At 43.9% G+C, this 24,053-nt stretch overlaps 1 protein-coding gene across 7 annotated transcripts in view; it reads left to right on the plus strand.

The window, feature by feature from the left end:
• The first annotated feature begins 4,168 nt into the window (after positions 1 to 4,168).
• RCC1L (RCC1 like) overlaps positions 4,169 to 24,053 on the plus strand; it is a 30,683-nt gene continuing 10,798 nt past the window's right edge. For 4 of the 7 annotated variants that reach the window (XM_045571212.1, XM_036409295.2, XM_036409296.2 and 1 more), the window contains exons 1-9: positions 4,220 to 4,605; positions 5,696 to 5,825; positions 9,688 to 9,816; positions 10,894 to 10,960; positions 11,568 to 11,619; positions 13,385 to 13,469; positions 15,501 to 15,682; positions 22,594 to 22,681; positions 23,512 to 23,685. In XM_045571212.1, the coding sequence (XP_045427168.1) occupies positions 4,282 to 4,605; positions 5,696 to 5,825; positions 9,688 to 9,816; positions 10,894 to 10,960; positions 11,568 to 11,619; positions 13,385 to 13,469; positions 15,501 to 15,682; positions 22,594 to 22,681; positions 23,512 to 23,685 (1,231 nt within the window). In that variant the 5' untranslated portion in view covers positions 4,220 to 4,281. Of the gene's footprint in view, positions 4,606 to 5,695; positions 5,826 to 9,687; positions 9,817 to 10,893; positions 10,961 to 11,567; positions 11,620 to 13,384; positions 13,470 to 15,500; positions 15,683 to 22,593; positions 22,682 to 23,511; positions 23,686 to 24,053 lie in introns of all 7 variants that reach the window. The other 3 variants (XM_045571211.1, XM_036409293.2, XM_045571210.1) reach the window with 2 other exon arrangements.

Genomic DNA, 24,053 nt, shown 5'->3' on the forward strand with positions numbered 1-24,053 from the left:
TTTATAAATTAGCTTTTACAATATAATCAATGTCATATAAATTAAGTTACATGAGAAGCCAATGTTTTATAAATAATTGAATCCTAACTATATATAGCCGCCTACATTTTAATCAAGCTAAAGGCAAGGCAACATTTGTGGCTTATGAATTCAAAAGTAAATTTGCTTTATTTTTAAAGTAAAGATACCTTGTCATGATAGCAATCAGCACCTGTGCATTGCTACAGGTTGCCCAGGACCAAGGGCAAGGAAGATCGGTGTACACACCCTTCTACATAGAAATCAAAATACTTAATATTTTATATTCTACCGGGAACCCTAGCTTAGGGGCTTGATTTATATCTAACACAGACAGAGAATAGTATTAACTACCACAGTAAAAGAAATTTTTTTATCTCAGGTATTAACCATTTTTACAGATAGATCCAGTTCTAGAAAGGCTAGATATACTACAGCAGAGAAGCAAAGGTCCTTCAAACCTTCAATAGAAATACAAGCTCTTATTTATGCCTTAACAGATTTTACTTTACAGAGCCCATCAGTCTATAGTAATAATACTTATATGGTAAATATAGCAAAAATTATTAAAACAGCTACTATAAGGCACATTAATTTAGAGGAACTTTTCATTTAACTTTCAGTCTATAAAATGTTATTTGAGAATGGCAATTTCCATATTTTATTAGAAACAATGTCTTCAGTATATTATCCAACTTCCTATACCAACCTTAGGAATAAATTCCCGAGGACTTAAACCTAATCAAATCTGGTAAAATAAATGTCACTCAGTGGTAGAAAGAGCCATTCGTATACTTAAGATCACTTTAAAAACAGAAAAGGAGGAGACAGATATTATGTGTCACCTCAAGAGAAGCTCAGTCATACTTTTTATACTTTAAAAAATTTTTAAATTGTGATGCAGAAGATCGTACAGCAGGCGAAAGGCATCAGGCCTCCTGTACAATAGCCTCCACCGAGTCAGCTAGGTGGAAGGAAGCATAAACCAGAAAAGAGTTTTATCAGATTCAGTAATAATGTGGGGCTAGGAGTGGTTGTACATTCTTATACTAAGTTATCTAATCAAGTAATCAATGATGTCCAAGCTCTCTCTAGTATCATTAATGATCTCCAAGACCAAATTTACTCCTTAGCTGAAGTTGTTCTACAAAATAGGAGGTTAGACTTACTCAGAGCAGAGCAGGGAGGGATTTGCTTAGCCCTACAGGAATGTTGCTGTTTCTACGCCAACAAGTCCGGAATCGACCGAGACAAGAAAGCGGCAGAAAGAACTGTTCGAGAACCCTCTCTGGAACGGACTAAACGGACTTCTCCCCTACCTTCTCCCCATCCTGGGCCCCCTCATAAGTTTCTTATTAATCCTATCCTTTGACCCCTGGGCTTTTCGGAGGTTAACAGATTTTGTAAAACAACACATTGACAGCATCTTGGCCAAACCCATCCAGGTACATTACCACCGTTTAGCCGTAGCTGACCATGAGCAAGATTATGTACTTTACCATCGCTCCCTCCCTGCGGGGACAGCATGATGACCAGAGGAATGCTTACCTACTCCCCACTAAGGAGAAAGGTATGGGTACCGATATGGGTGCAGAGCAAAGCATTGCAAGGGAAGGTCCAAAAAATTTTCCGACCCCCTCTTCCCAAGGGAAGGTCACGGGAAAATTTCGACCCCCTCTGGATTTCCCTGTGAGCATACCTGGTTTGCATAGAGGTTGGTATCAATACAAATCCAATCGGCTCTGCCTCTCCTCCCCAAAAGATACCAAGAGCCGCTAACACTGGTGGGCCTGGGAAGCCCACGGGAGGAACCAGGTCACTACTCCCCCAATCGGTTAAGGCCCACCCTCAATTAAGACAAAGGGAGGAGATGTTGGGAGCCAGCAGAGTTGAGGCAAGCAACTCAGTCTTAAGGAAATAGAATTAAGTTCCTTCTAGCAGAAGTTATGAGGTGCCCTGAGGGCTTGGCCAGAAGATAAGATTAACCTGGGACTTAGCATCTCCTGTCTTCCTGCCTCTTCCCCTTCCTGATCCTCCCCCCTAGATAGCCCAGCCTTGGAATGTTGCACCTTGGAATGTCACACCGCCTCTGGCAATTAGTCAATCCTGTGTTGCCATACCAAAGACCCTCCTGCATAGGCAACTCCTGCATAGGCAACCCTCCTGCATAGGCAACACTCTGTAAAAAATCAATAAAATATATTTTTTTTAAAAAAGGAAAAAGGAAAAAAAGAAGTGGGAGCAGGGAGAATTAATGAGTAATATGGTCCTTCCCAGATAGAGGCAAACTGCCTTTCATCCTCTTTATCACTGGCATTGAGAAGAACTCTTCACCAGATCAGTATCCCTAGGAAGTTCCCAGAGCTGTGTTGTGTCCCAGTAGACTGCTACTCCTGACACAGCGGCTATGATTGGGCTGTGCACCTAGCTAAGTTTATAGTAGTTTACAATCATCTGCCATAATCACCTCGTTTTTGGGAGCCAAGCAGGTGAACTGCATGGGGATTTGATGGGAACTCTCACTCCTGAATCCTTATATCTTTGAAGATGGTGCTCCAGGCCACAATCCCACCTGGGATGCAGTATGCTTTCTGATGTAATGCTTTCTGGCTCCACAGCTCCCCCTCCAACTGGGACCTTGCTGGTATTTCAGGTCCTATGGTGTCAGTGTCACCACAGACCCTGTAGCTGCTCTGGAAGATCTGGTATTCTCCTTATCCAGTGTCTAGTTAACTCTGGTAAATAACCACAGGTTCCTTTGGGAAATAATAAGGGACATATTTTTTAAAAAATATATTTTTATTGACTTTAGAGAGAGGAAGGGAAAGGGAGTGTGTATTTCTGCCTTGCTCAGTCACTGGGAGCAGTTCAAGGGAAGCGTGACCTCAGTGTAAACCGAGGATAGAGTTGATAGCCTAGCAGACTCTTGATCACATAGCTTTGACTACTTCCATTCCCTGTAGCTGGAGGCCTCCGAGAAGCAGTCTCATGGCTACCACATTTTATCAGTTTCCCCTCAGCACCTCTATAACACAGCCCCACAGAACAGTAAAGCATCACGTTTCTCTGCAGCAGTAAAGACGTGTTTCACAGACTGAATACAAGGCACATTCCAGGACAACAAAGTAACTTGAACTGGTCTTGGGAGTATATTCCAGTGGATTAGTTCCAGGTATCAAGCAATAGAAAGAGAATGAGAAAAGAAAGAAAGAAAAAAAAAAAAATGGAGGGAAGAAATAGTTTGCCTTCAGCATTTGGGACTAGTATTTGGGAACATCCTCATGGATCATAATGGGCTTCAAGAGATCCCGCAGGCCAAAAAGCCCAAACACCTTATTTACGGGGGAAAAAATCCATTTAGTCTTAATTTTTTTAACTTTCTTATTTTGGTGGTGAGATCCAGAGAAGGGAGACAATTTCCCAACACCATGTAGCAAGTTAGTAGCAGAGTCAGGACTGGAAGCCAGGTCTGTACACTCTTGAGTTATTCATTCATGAGGGTGTCTCTTGTTCCTGGCTGCATGCTACACTAATACAAAATTGTTGAGAATTAACTGAAGTTCCAGCCTTCTTGGAACTTCAAAGAAGGTGCTGGAGTTGGATGTCAGAAGATTAAGAGGAGTTTGTCAGAATGTGCAGGGAGAGGAGGCAGTGGGCAAAGTAGGGAGGCCTGAAAACAGCACCGGGTTTCAAAATCCCAAGTAAACACCTGACTCAGGTGAAGTAGAGGTGGAGGGGAGGCTGGGGAGGCCAGCTGGAATCGCTGCAGGCTGTTGCGCAGTGAACGACAATATTAAGCTTCATTCTATCTCACTGTGGCAGGAGCACTGACTGAGTGGCTTGGTAGCTAAAGGGAGCAGGAATAGCTGCAACTTAGGTAAGAAATTACTAGGGACAGTGGCCACAGGAGTAAAACAGAGTAGGGGAGAGCACTCCACCGGAGTTGCTCAGAGTGGGCCAGCCCTTACGTTTTATTCTTGCTGAAGAGCCTTGCAAAAATATGAAAGATGCTCAGCACAAAAAAAAAAAAAAAAAAAGATGCTCGGCACACATACATTGTGCGGGAAGGGAAGTGAATTCAGGCCGCCGGCTGGAGCTCGGCAGGGAGAGAACCGGTCCCCACCGACGGCTCGCTCGGCCTCCGGCCTCTGTCTTTGCCTTCAGCCAATAGGAAACATGGTCGCGGGTTCTTCCGCCGGGGCGTGGGGTCAAGGGTCACGCAAGATGGCGGCGCCCAGGAGCCGCTGAGGCGAGAAGCAGAGGATGGCGCTGGGGGTGCTGGCGGCGGCCTCGCAGCCGGGGCGCTGGCTGCGCGGGCCGGGGCCGGGGCGGGGGCACTGGACGGCGGCCTGGCGCTCGCGGAGCCGGCGCGAGGCGGCGGAGGCCGAGGCGGACGCGCCCGTGTTCCAGTACGTGGGCGAACGCGCGGCCCGTGTGGACCGCATCTTCGTGTGGGGCTTCAGCTTCTCCGGGGCGCTGGGCGTGCCCACCTTCGTGCTGCCCGGCTCCGGACCCGGGCCCCGCGCCGGCTCGCGGCCGCTCCGCAGGATCCAGCCCGTGCCCTACCGCCTGGAGCTGGATCAGAAGGTGCGGGCCGCCGCTCCCTCCCTCCCCCTCCCGAGGCGCGGGGTGGTCCCACTGCCGGGAGGACGGCCCCCGAGCGGGCAGTGGGCCCCGGGGGGGAGGGCCGAGGGGCGCCGCCAACATCCACCGAGCGGCTGGCCTGTGCCAGGTGTTGTGGCCCGCCCGTGTCATCCGCACGTCATCCCGGGAGTCGGGGTTGTCCCCCCAGTTACACGGAAGGAAAGGGAGGTTCGGAGAGGTTAAAGGACAAGTCCCAGACCCCACAGCAGGTACAGTGGGATTCGCACTGGGACCCCTGAGACTCCAGAAGTTCCGGTTTAGGAAAGGCGACTTCAAAAGGTCAGAGAAAATGTGGGCCAGCTGGCCTTGGGATATATTCAAGCTAGATTAGTTCCAGGTATCAAGCAATAGAAAGAGAATTAAAAAAAAAAAAAAAAAAAAAAAAAGGAAGCAGTGGAGGGAAGAAGTGATTTGCCTTCAGCATTTGGGAGAGCCATCAGGCTGGGGTCGGTAAAGAACTGGCAAGGAAATGCTAGCTGGAGCGGTAACAGGAATGAGAGAGGAAGGGTGAGTGGTCCGAGCACACCAGAGGGATTTGCAAAGGAGGCCTTAACTCGTCTCGGATTGGAAAAGATCACAGCACAGGATCGCTTCAGCCCGGCTTATCCCGGAAGCCAGCACCCAGAGAGTTTTCTAAAGGGAGGCTTAGGAATGGATGCTGGTGGAAATCTTGGTGGGGGGTGAAAGAGAAACAGGTTAACCAGTTTGGCTCCTAACTTCGGTCAAGGATAACAAACTGGAGAGCTCAAGATAAAGGAATTTAAACTCAAGTTGAATGAAAAGTTGGGTTGTTTACCTTTTAATATTGAGCTGTAAGAGTTTTGGATGTATTCTGGCTATAGGTCCTTAATCACATGTATGATGTGTGCAGATATTCTCTGCCAGTTTGTGGCCTTTTTTTTTTTTTTTTAAATTAACAGTATGTTGCTATATTAACAGTAGATGTTCTTAAATTGGATAAGTTACCTGACATAAATTGCTGAATAAAACTTGGTATCACAAATCAGTTAATGCCTTATGGGAACTCTTTCAGATTTCATCAGCTGCTTGTGGCTATGGATTCACGTTGCTGTCCTCGAAAACCAAAGATGTTACGAAAGTTTGGGGTATGGGCCTCAACAAAGATTCTCAGCTTGGATTTCACAGGAGCCGAAAAGATAAAAGTGAGCATTCTCACCTTGGCTTTTTTCTGCTGTTACTGGTCTGAGAACTCCCTTTGGATTTTCATGGGTGTCATATACACACACACACACACACACACACACACACACACACATATATATATATGTGTATATATATATATATATAAAAGGCTAATATGATAAGTGTCCCTCCGACCATCTGACTGGTCACTGACACACACTGACCACCAGATGCTCAATGCAGGAGCTGCTGTGACACTCACTGGCCATTTACAAAGAAATGGCACCAGGGACCTGGTGCCAACAAAGCAACACTCAGCTTCCTCCAAGTGAGACACAGGCCCCAACACCACCCTGGTGTGACAGCCCATCAAATTGTAACCGAGGCTGCCGAGACCCCATGGCATAAAATGCGTTCCACAGCCCAGCCCAAAAAACGGTGGCTGTGGGCACCAGGTAATGACGTCACGTAGCAATGCCCGCCTTCCTTTCCCTAGTGACAACTAGCCTCCTTGGAGTTTCTTCAGCCCAGGAACACAATTTGCTTTATACCAGGTGCAAACATTTTACACTTTAACCAAACGTCTGTGAAGCGTTTTTCCGTGCCTCATCTCATTTGATCTTCATAGAAGTCCTGGAGTAGGTAGATAGGAGACTTGGTAAAATCCTATTTTCTTTTCATTAGCTGGAAAACGAAGATTTAGAAAGTTTAGAAACTTAACCCGACTGAAAAGAAGTAAGGAACAGTGGACCTTGAAAATGACTTCAGATTTTCTCACTGTGTAGAATATAGTTAAACACTGCTGCAGTTAAACATTTTACCCTTTGTTCTCCCTGTGTGATCTACAATAATAATGTGCTTCATGTTGATATTTACAGCTGTATTGCTGACAGTTACCTGAAAGAGAAGTTGGGGTGCTTCCCTGAGCTGGTAAAAGTTTAAATCAGAAAGCAGTTCTAATTAAGGAAATTTATTCTATACATATAAAAGGCTAAATTAATACATATAAAGCTTTTGCTGGTGCCAGTCGCACATATGTGTTTTGATCTGTCATTGTTGATCATGAGTTTGGTTGACATTTCTATTTTAGAGAAAGGGCGAATAGCAATATTAAAATATTTCTTCTAATTAATTTCCTTTCAATGTACCTGAATCTGTGCACCGGACCACTAGTCATTACGTACACCAAAGCATAACAAAATAGATGCAGTCTTGAAGGATATTGTTTGAAACCATTTGAACTAGAGTGTTTTTCAGCCCCATTGGTGTAATTAAATTAAACCCTTAGGCAAAAAAGCATTTGCTGATGAGTGGAGATGTTCCTTTTTGGCCCCTAAGAGATGACCTTTCTTTCCTGGCTTGCAGAGAGCCTGCAATACTTTACAGTACCTAGGATATGGTCTGGGGGGAAATTCAATTAAATCCTTAGGATGCAGTCTTTATTTCAGTTGTTTGACAGTTGGATTGTAAAAAATTATAATGACATTATAAAGAAATTATTTATAAAGATATTGTTAGCCGAAACCTGTTTGGCTCAGTGAATAGAGCGTTGGCCTTCGGACCTGGCCTTCGGTCCCAGGTTCGATTCTAGTCAAGGGCATGTACATTGGTTGCGGGCACATCCCCAGTGGGGGGTGTGCAGGAGGCAGCTGGTCGATGTATCTCTCTCATCGATGTTTCTAGCTCTCTATCTCTCTCCCTTCCTCTCTGTGGGGGAAAAAAAAAAAAAAAGATATTGTTAAAAGTACACATTAGCCAAATAGTATTTTAAGAACAATAAGAGATATTTTTTAAACTAAGGGAGAAATACCTAGATATATGTACTAGAATAGACCTTTCTTTTCATTTTTTTTGTTTTCTCATTCATATACAAATATGTATTTTATTTTTATCACAGCATATGCTTTGTTTTCTGCTTTTTTCCACTTAATTTTATATCAGAATTATTTTTTAAGTATTGAAATCTTAATAGTTGTAAGATGTCACATATTTTATACCAATAAAAATATATTTAAAAATTTTATTTGAATCAAAATCTAGATAAGATACAGACCAATTGCAATTGGTTGATAAGATTTTTAAAAGTCTTTTAAGTCTGTTTTAATCTTTTTCCTTTGAAATTTACTTATTAAAGAAATCACGTTTATCCTATAGAATTTTTCAGTTTGGGGTTTGCTGCCTGCATCTCCACTTAACATGATCCTTTATATTTCATGTCACTTGGTAGTTGAATCTAGAGCCATATGCCCTTTAAATGTTATGTATTTACAGCTTCCAGACCTTTAGGGGTCTATATAGGGGCATGTGAGTCACTTCAGTATTTTAAAGTACTGAATCTTTTCAGCTAATAAGGCTGTATAAACTAACAACATTGTCTAGTCTCTTTGATTTTTGCCTAGAGTCATATAATATTACTGTGATAAGCATATTATTCCATGCTGATCAAAAACTCTGTCTGAAAATTGTATTAGTAACTAATGAAACAAATGAGCAGGTTTATTGCTATAACAGTAATTATTTATTTGACAGGCAAAATTTTTTTTGGTTTTTCCTTCCTAAATATATTTTGATTGATTTCAGAGAGGAAGGGATTTTGTGCGTGCGTGTGTGTGTGTGTGTGTGTGTGTGTGAGTGTGTGAGAGAGAGAGAGAGAGAGAGAGAGAGAGAGAGAGAGAGAGAGACATTAATGATGAGAATCATCGATCGGCTGCTTCTTGCACGCCCCCTACTGGGATTGAGGCTGTAACCCAGGTATGTGCCTTGATTGGGAATTGAACTGTGACCTAGTTTATAGGTCAGCGCTCAACCACTGAGCCATGCCGACCAGACAGGCAAAATCTTTTTTTTAGCATGGGATTCAAAAGAGAAAAATAGAGTGTTTATTTTCTCCTTACCTCCAGCCTACATTATAAATATTCAAAGCCCATCATTTAAAACCTACAAGAGGAATTCTTTACATAGACTAATCTGGCTTCTTTAGTAGGATTGTAAAGAACAGTAAGGTTCTTCTGTAGATTGACTTCTAATAAATTTCTCCTCTTATTGAAATATTAAAATTTTCTTCTTTGTATAATTCAGAATCCTAAAGGCAGTATAGAATAGTAGTATATGATGAAAAGTCTGCTTTTCACATCTGTCCTCCCAGCCACATGTCCCTGAAGACAGCCTGCGTTAACAGTGTCCAGGTTATCCTACAGTGATTTTTTTAAAAAATATATTTTATTGATTTTTTTTTTTTTTTTTTTTTTTTTTTTTTTTACAGAGAGGATGAGAGAGGGATAGAGAGCTAGAAACGTCAATGAGAGAGAAACATCGACCAGCTGCCTCCTGCACACCCCCCACCGGGGATGTGCCCGCAACCAATGTACATGCCCTTGACCAGAATCGAACCTGGGACCCTTCAGTCTGCAGACCGATGCTCTACCACTGAGCCAAACCGGTTTCGGCTATCCTACAGTGATTTAATGTAAATGCATCTACATATTCTACATAATGTAATATAAATTACATAATGTAAATGCATCTACATATTCTTTTTGCTTCCCTTGATATAAAAATGTTTGTTGTTCACTTTACTGAGAAGTTTCAGTGGGTATTTCAGGAAGAAAAAAGCTTTTACTTTCCTTAAAAATTCAAATGGTATTAAGTGACATGGGAAGAGATTTTTTAACTAAGACTATTAATGCTTTTCAATAACCCAATGTGATGCAATGGGTTGGGAGTTGGGAACCAGTCCTAGCTTTGCTACCAGCTTATGTGCCTTGAGAAAGTCATTCCGATGTCTTACTGAGTAAAAATGAGACCGTTCAATGATATGATTTCTAATGTTAGAAGTGCTATGACTCTCAATCAGTGTAATGAACCGGATTGTTTTTGTTTCAGCGAGGGGATACGAGTATGTTTTGGAGCCCTCACCAGTTCCACTGCCTCTGGACAGACCTCAGGACACACGGGTGCTGCAGGTCTCTTGTGGCAGAGCCCACTCTCTTGTCCTCACAGACAATGAAGGAGGTAAGGACTAATGGAGGAGTGGAGGAACTTCTTTCTTGCCATTGGGCCTAAAGTGGACCGTTTGTTTGAGCCAGGCCTGTTTAGTGAAGCTGTTGGCATATCCTGAGCAGAGCAGTAGGATGCTCGAGAGAGCTATATTGGGCAGACCTTGCTAAATTTTTTATGCTCTCTGCTCTCGGTGGTTCTTGGAAAATCTCAAGTTATCTATCGATGTGACAACACATATCAGGCAGCCATACCAAGGCTCCCCCTTCCTTTGCATAAACTCACGGAGCTGGGCTGCTTCTGAAAGAAGCCTGTTTGCTAACACTTCTTCCAGGTGGTGGGGCCTTTTAGTGTCCAGGCTTCTGGGTAACTCCATCCTCTCCAGAAGAGCAGTCTCTGGGGAAAGGCCAACTTGACAAAAAATTTTAAATTTCATTTTCTGGCTAAGTGTGATTTGTAAGAAAAGGTGAAGAGAGTGTTGAACTTTTTCCAGAGGAATTTTTGCATCAAGAACAACCTAGTGACAGGTTTAAGAAATGGGGGTGTTGCCAAAACCGGTTTGGCTCAGTAGATAGAGCGTCGGCCTGCGGACTGAAAGGTCCCAGGTTCAATTCCAGTCAAGGGCATGTACATTGGTTGCGGGCACATCCCCAGTAGGGGGTGTGCAGGAGGCAGCTGGTCGATGTTTCTCTCTCATCGATGTTTCTAACTCTCTATCCCTCTCCCTTCCTCTCTGTAAAAAAATCAATAAAATATATTAAATTTAAAAAAGAAAAAGAAAAAGAAATGAGGGTGCTGAGGCTTTCACCGGAGGTGCTTACTTTGTGTAAGGTGGGATTTCTGAGAGGTGGAACTAGAGTCCAGAGGGGAGGGCAGAAGTGACAGTAAAGGTGGCACACACTGATGTGGCAGGTCTAGACCCCACCGTGCCTGTGGCTCTGCCTGGGCAGGTTGCGAATGTTGGAGAAGGGAACGAAATGGCATCTAGGGTGAGTGGTTGGACTAGGATCACTTTGAGACCCCCTTCCAGTCCTGACAGTCCAGGATTCCATGAATCTGAAGAACTGATTTAATTGGGGTGTTACTTTTTAGTTTTCAGCATGGGAAACAATGCTTATGGGCAATGTGGAAGAAAAGTGGTCGAAGATGAAATTTACAGGTAAGTCCCTGCAACCCCCTTCCCCAGTTGTGTTAAACATTAAGCTTTTCTTGAGTGATGGATCCACAGAGCAGTAGAAGGGTTCCTCGTGTGTGAGAAGCAGCGAGAACTCACTGGAAAGTTGTGGAGAAGATGTTCTATGGCAGGTTGAGCGCCATGCATTAGCGAGGTAGGAGGGGAGGGCGCATGAGCATTGATTGTGATGTATAGAAGTTCTTTGAATAAGTTTTGTATTTTTAACCAAATTGATTAACTTCAAAAATTCTCCTCTATTTCAGTCCTATTCATTTAGTCTAAAAAAAAAACAAACACACACACAACAAAAACCAAAAAACTTTCCCTCTGGTTTATTGTATTGTGCTGGTGATTCTAAATATTACTACCAGTCTCATCTCTGGCAGCCTATGAAAATCGTCAAAGGGTTTTGTTGTGTTGTTTTACTTTCACACCTTGGCCTAATTCTGCCTTATATTTGACCTTGAGAGTTTCCCTAATAGTTATTAAGTATGTGGGGGCCACAGTTGAGGGTGACAGGGGAGGGGCCAGAACCCCACAATGCTTACCATGAACATACCTCTTGCTTCTCCCCAAATTGCTCCCGGTGTAGTGAAAGTCACAAGGTCCACAGAATGCAGAACTTCGATGGACAAGTGGTCCAGGTAAGAGGCATGGGCTGAAAGCCACTCTGTTCCCTGGGGTACTTTGAATGGGGGAAAGATGGGTGGAGTGATGGCAAACTTTATAGGCAGATTTTCTGAATTAATCGTTTAGTAAAAATGACTACTGCTTACTATAGACCACAATTTGCCGTAGATCGCCAGCGGACAAAGTTTAATCAAGTTTGGGGGATAACAATCTAGTCGGAGACACAGGTTAAAAAAAACTATATCAGAGCACTGTGCATGTTCTAGCCTGGCTTTATTTTATTCCCATTTCTGGTGTAGAGCCTGGCACATGGTCGGTACTTACAATGAGTACCTAAATAAGTGAATGTATAAGGAAATGCTATAAAAGTAGCAGAAGGGGAATTGTTAAGTCTAGTGGGGTGGAATGAAGAGAAAAAAGGCACCATGGAGAGGTAGCAGAGGAATTGATCAGGTAGACTGGAGAAGGGTGGGAGGAAAAGTTTTCTGGCCGAGGAGAGGGAGCAGCTGGAGGCGCTGACTGCTGAGAAAGTGCAGTGGGGCTGGAGTTTGGTGTGCTTATGGGGAGAGGTGTGGGATAGGCTGGAAGATGGGTTCAGAGTGGACAGTGCATGGTTTGGAATGCCTTGCTAAGGAGTTTAGACTTCATCCTCTTGACAGTTTGGGCCTATCAAAGATTCTCACCAGGGGGAGTGACAGCCAAATCATGATCTAGTTAGAAAGATAACTTGGCCATGGTGTGGAGTAGAGGAGGGGAGGAAGGGATCAAGGTCACTTGGGAAGCCTTGGGGAGAAGGGACTGATGGGAGATAGGTAAGGAGAATTGACTGGATTTGGGGCTTGATTAGCGGGGCAGGGAGCATGCTAAAGGGAGTTGAGGGTGATTCCACAGGCAAATGACTTGGCTGATGATGTTCTCAACCCAGACAGAGGCCTATTGGAGGAGGAGCAGGTGTGGACTGGCTGGGAGAGGAGGGCGGGAGGAGCAGGAGAGTGGATTTGCAATGGAATGTAGTGATTCGGTCACAGAGATGTAAGTTTAACTCCTTGCTTCTCCACATATTAACTAGGTGACTTTGGATAAGTTACCTAACTTCTCAGAGATTCAGTTTCTTACTGGGTGGTCTTGGTTATTGACTCAACATAAAGTGCCTGACATACTAAGTGTTCAATAAAGAGTGCTTCTCATTAGGCAGTTAGGGAAATAGGTCCAAACTCAGTAGATTTGTTGGGATTGGGGGTAACAGTGTGGAGGTGACAGCGAAAGCCTTGGGAATGGATACAGTCTCCTGGGAAATGTGAAGGCAGGAGAGAAGAGGGCAGAGGACAGAACTTGGGAGGAGTCCACCACTGAAGGGTAAGAAGTAGAGGCTTAGAGAGGGAGAAGAGAAATAGTGAAGAGAAAGGCTTTGGAGGAAATAGTGAAGAGAAAGGCTTTGGGAAGTTAATACAACTTTCACAGTTATGGCTCTATCTGAACCATTTTGAGATGTACAGTTCACTGATATTAAGTACGTCTCAGGTGTGGAGGCAGTGGAGGAGCTCTTTAGGACACCTGGCACTTTACTTAGCAAGAGCAGTTCCAGTGGAGTGGGAGACCGCGAGCTGTAGTACACTGAGAGTGAATAAGACATGGAGACAGTGTGGGGCATCCTGCTGGCTGGACCCAGCCTGCTTGGTGCTCAGGAGCGGTGGGGAATGCTACTGGGCTTCAGGTCCATTGTCTGGGATGCTGGGCTTCAAAGAATTCTCATCCACCTTACCTCTGTTTGTCTAATAGGTCGCCTGTGGCCAGGACCATAGTCTGTTCCTGACGGATAAAGGAGAAGTCTATTCTTGTGGCTGGGGTGCGGACGGGCAAACAGGTATTGTACCTTTCATCCGGGGTCAGTGCAGTATGGCGTTGTGAGCTGTAGGATTCTCACAGACTAGAACCCATCTTCCTTAATGTGACTCTTACCTCTCTTAAATGCTTCCTGGGGAACAGTCATCGTTTCTCCCGTCCCCGTCCCCATAGAAACGAATTATAAAGAATTGGATAGAGGATTGGAGCCACTCCGCAACAAAGGAGTTCTGAGCCTTGTAAAGAAACAAGTGCCGCCTAAAAGGAGCTCCATTTTAGCTGATTTCAGAAGAATATCATTAAGGGAGGAAGGAAGGAGGGATAAGCTTTCACACACTTTATATGTTTAATCTTTTTGTTTTTGAAATTTATCTGAAGGCAAGGCCTTTAAATTCAAGATTTAAGTCTTGTCTAAATCCTCAGTAATCCTACCACCGCCAAATTCTTTGTTCAGTCTCATGTTTTTTTCCAGTCCTTGTTCATATAAGTACAGCTTTTTATGTTGTAATGATAGCATTGGTGTGATTTTTATATCTTTGTTTTATCATTTAAATTTATACAAAATGGTTTTTCATGTTAATACAACTTTCACAGTTACGGCTCTATCTGAACCATTTTGAGATGTACAGTTCACTGATATTAAGTACGTCTGCATTGTTGTGCAACCCTCATCACCATCTATTTTCAGAACTGTTTCATCTTTTTAAGTTGAAACTTTATTATACCCATTAAACAGTAACTCCCCATTCTTTCCTCCTCCCAGCCCCTGGCAACTGCTGTTCTCCTTTCTGCCTCTATGAATTTGACCCTTGTTGGTGCATTATATAAGTGAATCATAAAGTATTTATTCTTTGTGTCACTAGCTTATTTACTTAGCATAATGTCTTCAAAGTTCATCCTTTGTGTAGCATCTGTCAGAATTTCCTTCCTTTTTAAATCTGGGTAATATTCCTTTGTATGTATATAACACATTACCAGTATACTTATCCATTCATCTGTTGATAAACACTTGGTTTGCTCCTACCTTTTATCTATTTGGAATAATGTTGCTGTGACCATAGGTGTACAAATATGCCTTTGAGACTTTGCTTTCAATTCTGGGTATATACCCAGAGTGGAATTGTTGGGTCACATGGTAATTCCAAGGAAACATTTTGAGGAACTGCCATACTGTTTTCCATAGTAGCTGTACCATTTTACGTTCCTACCAACAATGTATGAAGTTCTACTTTCTCCACATCCTCCCTAACATTTGTTATTTTTGTGTGTTTTTTGTTTGTTTGTTTTTTGTAATAGTGGCATCCTAATGGGTGTGAAGTGGTAATGATTTTAACATCTTTTCATATAGTTATTGCTTGCTTGCTTTGTATATTTTCTTTGAAGTAGGTAGTAATTTTTTAATTGGGTCATTTGTTTTTGTTGTGGTTGTTGAATTTGTTGTATATTCTGAACATTAATCTTTTATCAGATATTTGATTTTTAAAATTTTTTTCTTCCATTTTGCCTTTTTACTCTGTTGGTAGTATCTTTTGATGCCAGTATGACCCTGCTTTGAGCCCCCTGAAGCCAGGGTTTAGTGTTTGCCTCCCTGTGCTGCTCAGGGATTCCCCTCTACTGAGGTGCTGAAATGACATTGTCCTTCGGGCAAGCCCTTGTTGTCCTGTTGACTGCTTACCACGCCAGTTTGCCTGTTTCTGTTTACTTTTTTGGGTGGGTGAACTGGAGAGATTTCCTTTGTTTTACCAGCAAGCTCAGCAGTGCATTAGAAATTGCTCGTTTTAATATATGCAAGGTCTCATATGTTCATTGTATAGTAGGCTTTCATCTTGAGAACTTTTCTAACTTGAATTGGACCTAGAAAAGTTCAGGAGTTTTAATATGATCTAGTTACAATGATGCCTTTTTCTGCCTCTGGGAGAACATGGAAGTTGCCTGGCAGGCAGAGGAACAGATTAGGATTTTTGATATTTGTGAAGGGCTCAAATGTGTTGGCATATATTAAGTCTGTGTAAGGTGTAAGAGAATAACTCGGAGGTATTTTCTATTGTGTCAGGTCTGGGCCACTACAATATCACCAGTGTACCTACCAAGCTGGGAGGAGACCTTGCAGGAGTGAATGTGGTCCAGGTCTCCACCTACGGTGATTGTTGCCTGGCTGTGTCAGCTGATGGAGACCTCTTTGGTTGGGGCAACTCTGAGTACCTGCAGCTGGCCTCTGTCACGGACTCCACACAGGTATAAGGTTGCTTATAGCATGGTGCTGGGAGGTTTGTAAACATGGTGTGTTAAGGACCTTTCTAAGAGGTTTTTCACCAAAGTGTGATGTATAAAGTGCTAGAATGTTAAGACCTAACCCATGGTCGGCAAACCGTGACTTGTGCTGCAGTTTGCCATTCTGTTGACTAGTGAGTTTGCCAACCACTGCCTTAGGGAAAAACACTTAAAAAACATTTTAATAATCTACTAATGTCTTTAACCTGAAGTCAAAACTTCTGGGTAAGGGTAATGCCTTATGCGGTGGTCGGCAAACTCTAGTCATCAGAGCCGCAGTTTGCCGACCATTGACCTAATCTGTTGTAAGACTGCCTCTTCAAAGCTCTAAGTTCTTTTTTTTTCTTCTTTTTTTAAAATATATTTTATTGAGTTTTTACAGAGAGGAAGAGAGAGGGATAGAAAGTTAGGAACATCAATCAGCTTCCTCTTGCACACCCCCTTGCACACCCCCTACTGGGGATGTGCCCGAAACCAAGGTACATGCCCTTGATTGGAATTGAACCTGGGACCTTTCAGTCCACAGGCCGATGCTCTATCCACTGAGCCAAACTGGTTTTGGCTCTAAGTTTTTTTTTTTTTTTAAATACCTATATATAAAAAAAAAACCAGTGACTGTAACAGCGTAACGACAGAACTACCGGTCGCTATCATGCCCACTGTGGCCAGCAAACCTGCCTGATCGGGGGATGGGGCCGGCCGGCCAACCTTCTGCGGCCCCTCCTCCCAGCTGGCCCTGCACCAGATGGGCCCCACCACCCCTGATTGGCCCTCCCCCCTCCCCCTAGCCAGACCCACCCCCAACTGGCCTCCCCACTCTGACCAGGGGCAGGGCCAGCCAGCCAGCCACCCATGGCCCCTCCCCTGGGCTTCTAGCCCTCCATCAGCTCCCCCACACCACTTGGGGTTGGAGCTGTCCGGCCAACCTCCCAGGTCCCTCCCCCAGACACTGACCCCTGATTGGCCCCCCCTACCCCATTCAGGGGTGGGGCCTTCTGGCCCACTGTCCACAGCCCCTCCCCATGGCCAGTCCCACCCCCAATTGGCCCCCCAATTGGGGTGGGGCCTGCTGGCCAATCGCCCTCAGCCTTTTCCCCCTGTTGGCCGAGCCAACCAACCTCCTGCTGTCTCCTCCTCCCCACAGGCCCAGTTCCAATCCACTGATTGGGGCCAGGCTGGTTAGACCCCACACGTGCACAGATTTGTGCATGGGCCTCTAGTATACTACTATTTATATTGATTTCAGAGGGAGGGAGAGAGAAGCATCAATGATGAGAGAGAATCATTGTTTGCCTCCTGCATGCCCCCTATTGAGGATTGAGCCCTCAACCAGGGCATGTGCCCTGACCAGGAATTGAACTGTGACCTCCTGGTTCATAGGTTGACACTCAACCACTGAGCCACACCAGCCGGGTAAGGTTCCAAGTTCTTGACAATTTCATTGGCATTCAGAAAGAAAGCTTAAGTGCAAAAGCCTTTTTTTTTTTTTTAAATCAGTACTTTGATGAGATAGTTCTGGTTTAGGGCAGTATTTGAGGCATGCCAGGATAATGAGGCTATTTACCTAAATTCCTATGCTGTCACACTGTTGTTGCTTTTTGTTGCTGTGTAACATATGCCCCAAAGCATACAGATCATGTGCATGCAGCTCGATTAAGACAGCTGTGCAGCTCCACCTAGGTCAAGTAGTAGAATACTAGCAGCCCTTCTGAAGCCATGCCCGCAGCCTCTCCTCACCACTAGCCCGTCCTCACTGAAGCCAGCCACCATGATTCCACTACAGTAGAATTTCAAATGTTTTATTAAGGAAAAATTCAAATTTAAACAAAAAATAGAGCTCATTGCATAATTAATCTTTACCTATTACCCATGTTCAACAATTACCAACTAATGCCCATTTAAAAAATTGAGATATAATTCACAATTTTTAAATATATAATTTAGTGGTTTTTAGTATAGTCACAGGATGTCTAACTATCACCACTATCTAATTCCAGACATTTTCATTAACTTCATCTATCCCCTTAACACCCCCCCCCCCCAAAAAAAAAAAGCCCATACTCCTTAAGGGACAAATTTTCTTGCATCTGTAATTCCATCTACTCTATCCTGGATTATTTTGAAGGAAATCCTAGGTGTCATATTAGGTCTAGTAATAATTAATGTCGTTTTCTAATACTTTTTAAAATCGAATTTATTTAAACAATACAACAAAATTTAATCAACAATATAGTTGCCGTTGTTTTCTACTACTTGTGCCCAACGCTCAGGAAGCATTTTAATCCCTCTGTTGTAAAATTCTTGTGATTTTGATGCAAAAAATTCGGTCAATGCATTTTTGAGGCATTCTTCATTATTAAATTTTTTTCCAAGAAGAAAGTTTTGCAGAGAATGAAACAAATGGTAATCGGAAGGGGCAATATCAGGAGAATATGCAGGTTGAGGGAGAACTTCCCATTCCAACTGGCGTAGTTTTTCAGCAGTGATTCTTGCAGTATGTGGTCGTGCGTTATCGTGGTGAAGAATTACGCCCTTCTGATTAATCAGCATGGGTTCTTTTTCTCTTGAAGCTTGGGCTAACCTTTCCAATTGGGCACTATACACTGCACTTGTAATGGTTTGGTTAGATGGTAAAAGTTCATAATGAAGAATTCCTTTAAAATTCCACCAAACACACAACATCACTTTTTTTGCATGCAAGTCAGGTTTTGGCGTGGGCTGCGGAGCCTCATTTTTGTCCAACCATTGAGGCCGCCTTTTCAAATTAACATACAGCACCCATTCTTCATCTCTGGTAACAATTTGCTCTAAAAACGGCAAACGGTCTTGACAAGAGAGGAGCGAACTGCAAATTGTGACTCTTTGATTACGGTTGTTGTCGGTCAACTCATGAGGAACCCATTTTCCAAACTTTTGGACTTTGCCAAGTGCACGCAATTGATTGGAAATTGTTTTTTGTGAACAATTTAAAGTTGTCGCAAGCTCTTGTTGGGTAATTTGAGGATTTTGCACCAAAAGAGCTTGAAGAGCTTCTTGATCAAAATTGGACACACGGCCTCAACCACTCTTGTCATCTAACGAAAAATTTCCCTCGCGAAATTTCTCAAACCAACGCTGGCATTTTCTGGCGCTAACTGCATCTTGACCAAGAGCACTACAGATGTTTTTTGCAGCCTCACTTGCTTTTCTTCCTAATTGGAACTCGTAAAGCGTGCAGTGCCGAATATGCTCTTCATCCGCCATCTTCTTAGCCCTAGTTTTGCAACAAAAACCAAACCAAAAACAAACTTTTTCAAGCAAAACTTGTTAATTGCACTTCACACGTTCTGTAGATACCACGTGTCTGAAGGTTATGTCAATACAAGTCAACGCCCAGCAAGATTTTAAATGTTAAAAACGACATTAATTATTACTAGACCGATATTTCTTTTATAGAAGTTTCAGTATGTATCTCTAAAAGATAAGAACTATTTAAAAAACATACTACATTCTTTAATATTAAACTTTTGACAAATACAGAAGTTTGTGTTTTTTTCTTCAGGAAGGGTTTTAAATATATGTTAATGATAAACTTGCACAAAGGAAAACTAAGATCAGCTAATAGGTGAAAAAATGCATGCTCTGTGGTCTGGCTCAGTGGCTAGAAGTGGTTTCAGATTTGGCTCTGAGTTTCCTAGTAGCCAAAGCAAAGAGAAAATGGTCATTGAAATGATTCATTGTTTCTGTAAAATAAATAGCAAATAAAGTGTTCAAGAGAAGTACTGCTCTTCCTAATGCCAAGGCCTGAGAAAAATGTCCCCCTTCCTGTGGGGACAGGTCCAGTGTCCTGTCATTGTTACATATTGCTGCATAACAAATGACCCCGAAACTTAGTGGCTTAAAACAACACACATTTATTATCTCACAGTTTCTGTGGGTCAGGAATCTTGGGGTGGCTTAGCTGGGCCTTCTGGCTCTGAGTCTTTCAAAAGCTGCAGTCATCTTAGGGGGAGGCTCTGCGTTCCGGACCACACTGGGGTTGCTGGCAAAATGCAGATCCTTGTGGACTATTGGACTGTGGCCTCACTTCCTTGCTGGCAGCCAGCCAGCTCATAGTTATTGGCCAAGCCTCCCATGTTCCCTGCCACGTAGGCTTTTCCATGTAGTAACTCACAACATGGCACCTGGCTTCATCAGAGTGAGCAAATGAGAATGCAAGAGCGAGTGCCAGTGAGACATAAGCCCGTGTTTTATCACTTAATCTTAGCAGTGACTTTCCCTCACTAATGCTGGTATTCTGCTCCTTAGAAACGAGTCAGGCCCTAGCCAGTTTGGCTCAGTAGATAGATTGTCGGCCTGTGGACTAAAGGGTCCCAGGTTTGATTCTGGTCAAGGGCACATGCCAGGGTTGCAGGCTCAGTCTCCAGTGGGCGTGCAGGAGGCAGCCGATCAGTGATTCTCTCTCATGATGTTTCTATCTCTTCCTCTTCCTCTCTGGAAAAAAAAAAAAAAAAAAAAAAGGAAAAAGAAGCAAGTCAGTAGGTCCAGCCCTGACACAGGGCAGGGATTACACATGGGTGCGAATAGGAGGGGACTGGGATTATTAGGGGTCATCTGAGAAGTAGCCCATCACAACCAAGATTCTTTACTGTGGTCTGAACCTCATCCTGTCAATGACAACAGGGGTTTGTTTCCAGTGGCGCTGCGAGAGCATTTCTCAGTGCTTGCTGAGGGCCCTGTGCCAGAGCACAGTGAGGTAAAGAGGCTTTCTATGAGCCAAGAAGCAGAGGCCCGGCCCCATCCCTTACAGCCCCACTTTATCTAGGCATACGTTTTCTGGATTGTAAGTCCCTTTATTCCTCTGGAGTCAGCTTAGGGACTGTTATCTTCCAGCTATTTCCGTTTGAAAGTGAATCTATGAAGATTCGTGGCTATCACTGAAGCACTTACAATCTGTCTTTCCAAAGTTATTTCTTAGTAGAGGCGCCAAGACCAAATCCTGCTGGAAGGCTAAGCTGGCCACATTTCACTCTCCAAACCCCTGACCCTCCCATCTCACTCTCAGCAGACCTTGCCTCCTGTTTAATAGAGAAAGCAGATGCTATTGGACGAGAATGCCCTCAGTATGTACATGAGCCAGAGTGCTATGGCTCACATACACGTACCTGTGTCTGCACCCACCCTGGGCCCATTCCTTTTCCAGTGGTGGAGGAGGTGTATTTCTTCCTGCTGAGGCTGCTCTTCTCTCTCTGCCCTGGATCCCATCGCCTTCCACCTTTTCAGGAGCCGTCCTCTATCTGCTGGGCCTTCTTTCCCAAAACTTGAACCTGACGTTCTCTGCTGGTGCCTCCATCAGTCTTTTCACCTGACTCGTATATCTTCCATCTTAAAGCCCTAAGTGGCTCCTCCATCTCCTTCCATTCTCCCCACCCTACCCCTTAGCTTTACCTCCTGCTTCTCAGGAGCCACACTGACTTATTGTCAGTCCATTCCACTTAGTTTCCACCCTTATGAATTTTGCTGGATGGCTCTTGATAGGGATACGAATGACATCCATGTTGCTAAGAATAATAATAAAGAATCTAGAGAACATTTTCACTCTGTATCTTTCTTGACCTCTTAGCAGCATTTGACATTGACAATGACATCTTTGTGAAAACCATTTTTCTTTTTGCCCTATGGGTAGACTCTTCTAGTGTTCTCTCAACTTTCTCGGTGTCACTTCCTGGTCTCATTAAAAAAAAAAAAAAAAAAAAAAAAAAAAATATATATATATATATATATATATATATATATATATATATATATTCTTTTATTATTGACTTCAGAGAGGAAGGGAGAGGGAGGGAGAAAGAAACATCAATGATGAGAGAGAATCATTGATCGGCTGCCTCCTGCATACCCCACACTGGGGATCGAGCACACAACTGGGGCATGTACCCGGACTGAGAATTGAACAGTCCTTGTAGTTCATAGGCCAAAGCTCAACCACTGAGCCATGCGGACCAGGGTCTTCTTGGTCTCATTTACTGGATCTCTTCTTGTGCCAGGCTTTTAAATGTGGAAGATCCTCATGGTGTGGATTTTGCTTTTTCCCCCCTCCATATTCCCTCTTTAGAAGATCCTAGCATACCCTTGCCTGCACTTAGCATCTATATGCTTACACCTCAGAGTTTCAGACATCACTAAGCATTACTTGACATTTCCACTTGAACGTCTCTAAACACTGAGTTCAATACATTCAAGAGTGAACTCATGCTCCTCCCCACACTCTGGTCCTTCTCCATTGTTACCTACGTCCATGATGTTCCTTCCCCTCTAGAAGTTCCATAGCATCCTGCAAAATCCGGGTGCCCTCTCTCCACTGGCTTCTTGTACTATGACCCTTCCCCCCCCCCCCCCCCCCCCCCCCCGCCTGTTTCTCTGCTTTAGCCACTCTGACCTTGTTTAACCTCCCTGAATATGCCATGCTCACTTTATTCCCTTTACACATCCCTATTAGGAATGTCCTGTTCTTCTCCCCTCGCCTAGTTACCTCTACTCATCCTTCAGGTAGCAGGAGAAAAATGAAGCCTTCCTGACTGCTACTCCCCCCAAACTCAGTCTCCCTCACGTTCATTCTCAGAGACCATGTATTTTCCTTCATTGCATTGAGCACAAATGAATTTTATCTTAATTTAGGCTGGCAGCTAAATTAGGAGACTAGGAGAGGACCAGGTGTCTTGTTCCCCTCATTCCCAATACCCAGTTAGATAGTTAGCATATGTTCAATGTTTGGGAAATATTTGTGGCATGGATAAATGAACTGGGACTTATGTACTCTGTACACAAGACCAGATTATTTCCAAGTCCGCTGGTTTGTCTTCCTAACAGTGTGGGCCCTTCCTTTGATTTAGGTGAACGTCCCCCGGTGCCTTCCCTTCTCCGGAGTGGGCAGGGTGAAGCAGGCTGTGTGCGGTGGCACTGGCTGTGCTGCGTTAAATGGTGAGACCCTCCTGCAGAGTCACTGGGCAGCTATCGGTGGGTTGCACAGCGGAAGGTCGGTGTCCATTGGACTCACAGGCAGCAGACCTTGGCCTGAGGAAGGGAGTGTGGCTGGGGGCAGATCTAGTTAGATTGAGTTCAGCTAATAGAGGGTGCGGTGATATTCTTGACAGAGATAATAGCCGTGATATGTAAGTAGACAGCACAGAGCTTAATAATTCTGTAGCAGCCCTCTGAAGTGGGGAGTGAACTTTCTCCCTGCCCCGTAGCCTGGGCCAGAGACTCCAGCTCTGCCTTCTCCAGGGAGGCTGCCAGGACAGGAAACAAGGCAGAGAGAACAGCCTTAGGGTTTAGATACTGAGATCCACGCCTCTCGGATTAAACATCTGGTATCACTGATGAGTATTAAACTTTTTATTACCAAAAAATCATTTCTAGAGTTTTAGGACTCTGCCCAAAAGTTGTTTAGTTACTTGGCTTGGTCTTCTGATCACTGTGAGACATAGAGTTGTTGTGAAAAACTGTCCTTTGAGGGCTCTCCAGTGTTCATGTGGGGTTTCTGGGTGATTTATAAATGGGTCCTGTCCAGATTACCTTCAGGATGTGGGAAATTTGTATTCTGAGATTGGTGAGCTGGCTAGACATACTCCACAAACACGGATTTGAAAGAGGAGAAAAGAAACATTAAATATCTGTCAGCATGTTCTTGCCAAGCAAGGAGGGGAAAATGCATGTGGATGTAATGCTTCTTAGTGGTGCAGTTTGAATTTCTAGTGAGCGGGGGCTGCTCTTGGTTTGACTTACTGACCGTTGTTTTTCCTGTAATGTAGGAGAAGGACGTGTTTTTGTCTGGGGCTATGGAATTCTTGGGAAAGGACCAAACCTAGTGGAAACTGCTCTTCCAGAAATGGTTCCACCCTCTCTCTTCGGCTTAACGGAGTTCAACCCCGAAGTCCAGGTTTCCCGAATTCGATGTGGACTCAGCCACTTTGCTGCCCTTACTAGTAAGTGACCAAGCCATGCGGCCCCGGAGACCGACAGAGCTTCACTCTCAGGTTCAACCCCAGTCTGTGGGCAGCTCTGTTTCCATCCATCCAGTGGCGCGGTACCCTTGTATGGATAATTAGAGAGAGCGGCTAATCCAGAAGTTGTTTGGCTTGGGGTTGTATAATGTGTATCTGTTTTTCATCCTGGAGTTTTATCTTGGTTCATTTGGTTTGTGGTTAGGCTAATGTGAAAGTGAATTTTCTCAAGAGGATACCAATTGGTGGTCTGAGAGGGGGACCCTTGAGTGTGTTGGGGTGTGGAGGAAAACCAGCAGAGGTTTGGCAAATCCATGGTAGGTAATTAGTAAATGAATGTGTGGGGCTTA

The sequence above is a fragment of the Pipistrellus kuhlii genome, unplaced genomic scaffold (genome assembly GCF_014108245.1).
Source record: "Pipistrellus kuhlii isolate mPipKuh1 unplaced genomic scaffold, mPipKuh1.p scaffold_m20_p_4, whole genome shotgun sequence".
In the NCBI taxonomy this organism is placed as follows: domain Eukaryota; kingdom Metazoa; phylum Chordata; class Mammalia; order Chiroptera; family Vespertilionidae; genus Pipistrellus; species Pipistrellus kuhlii.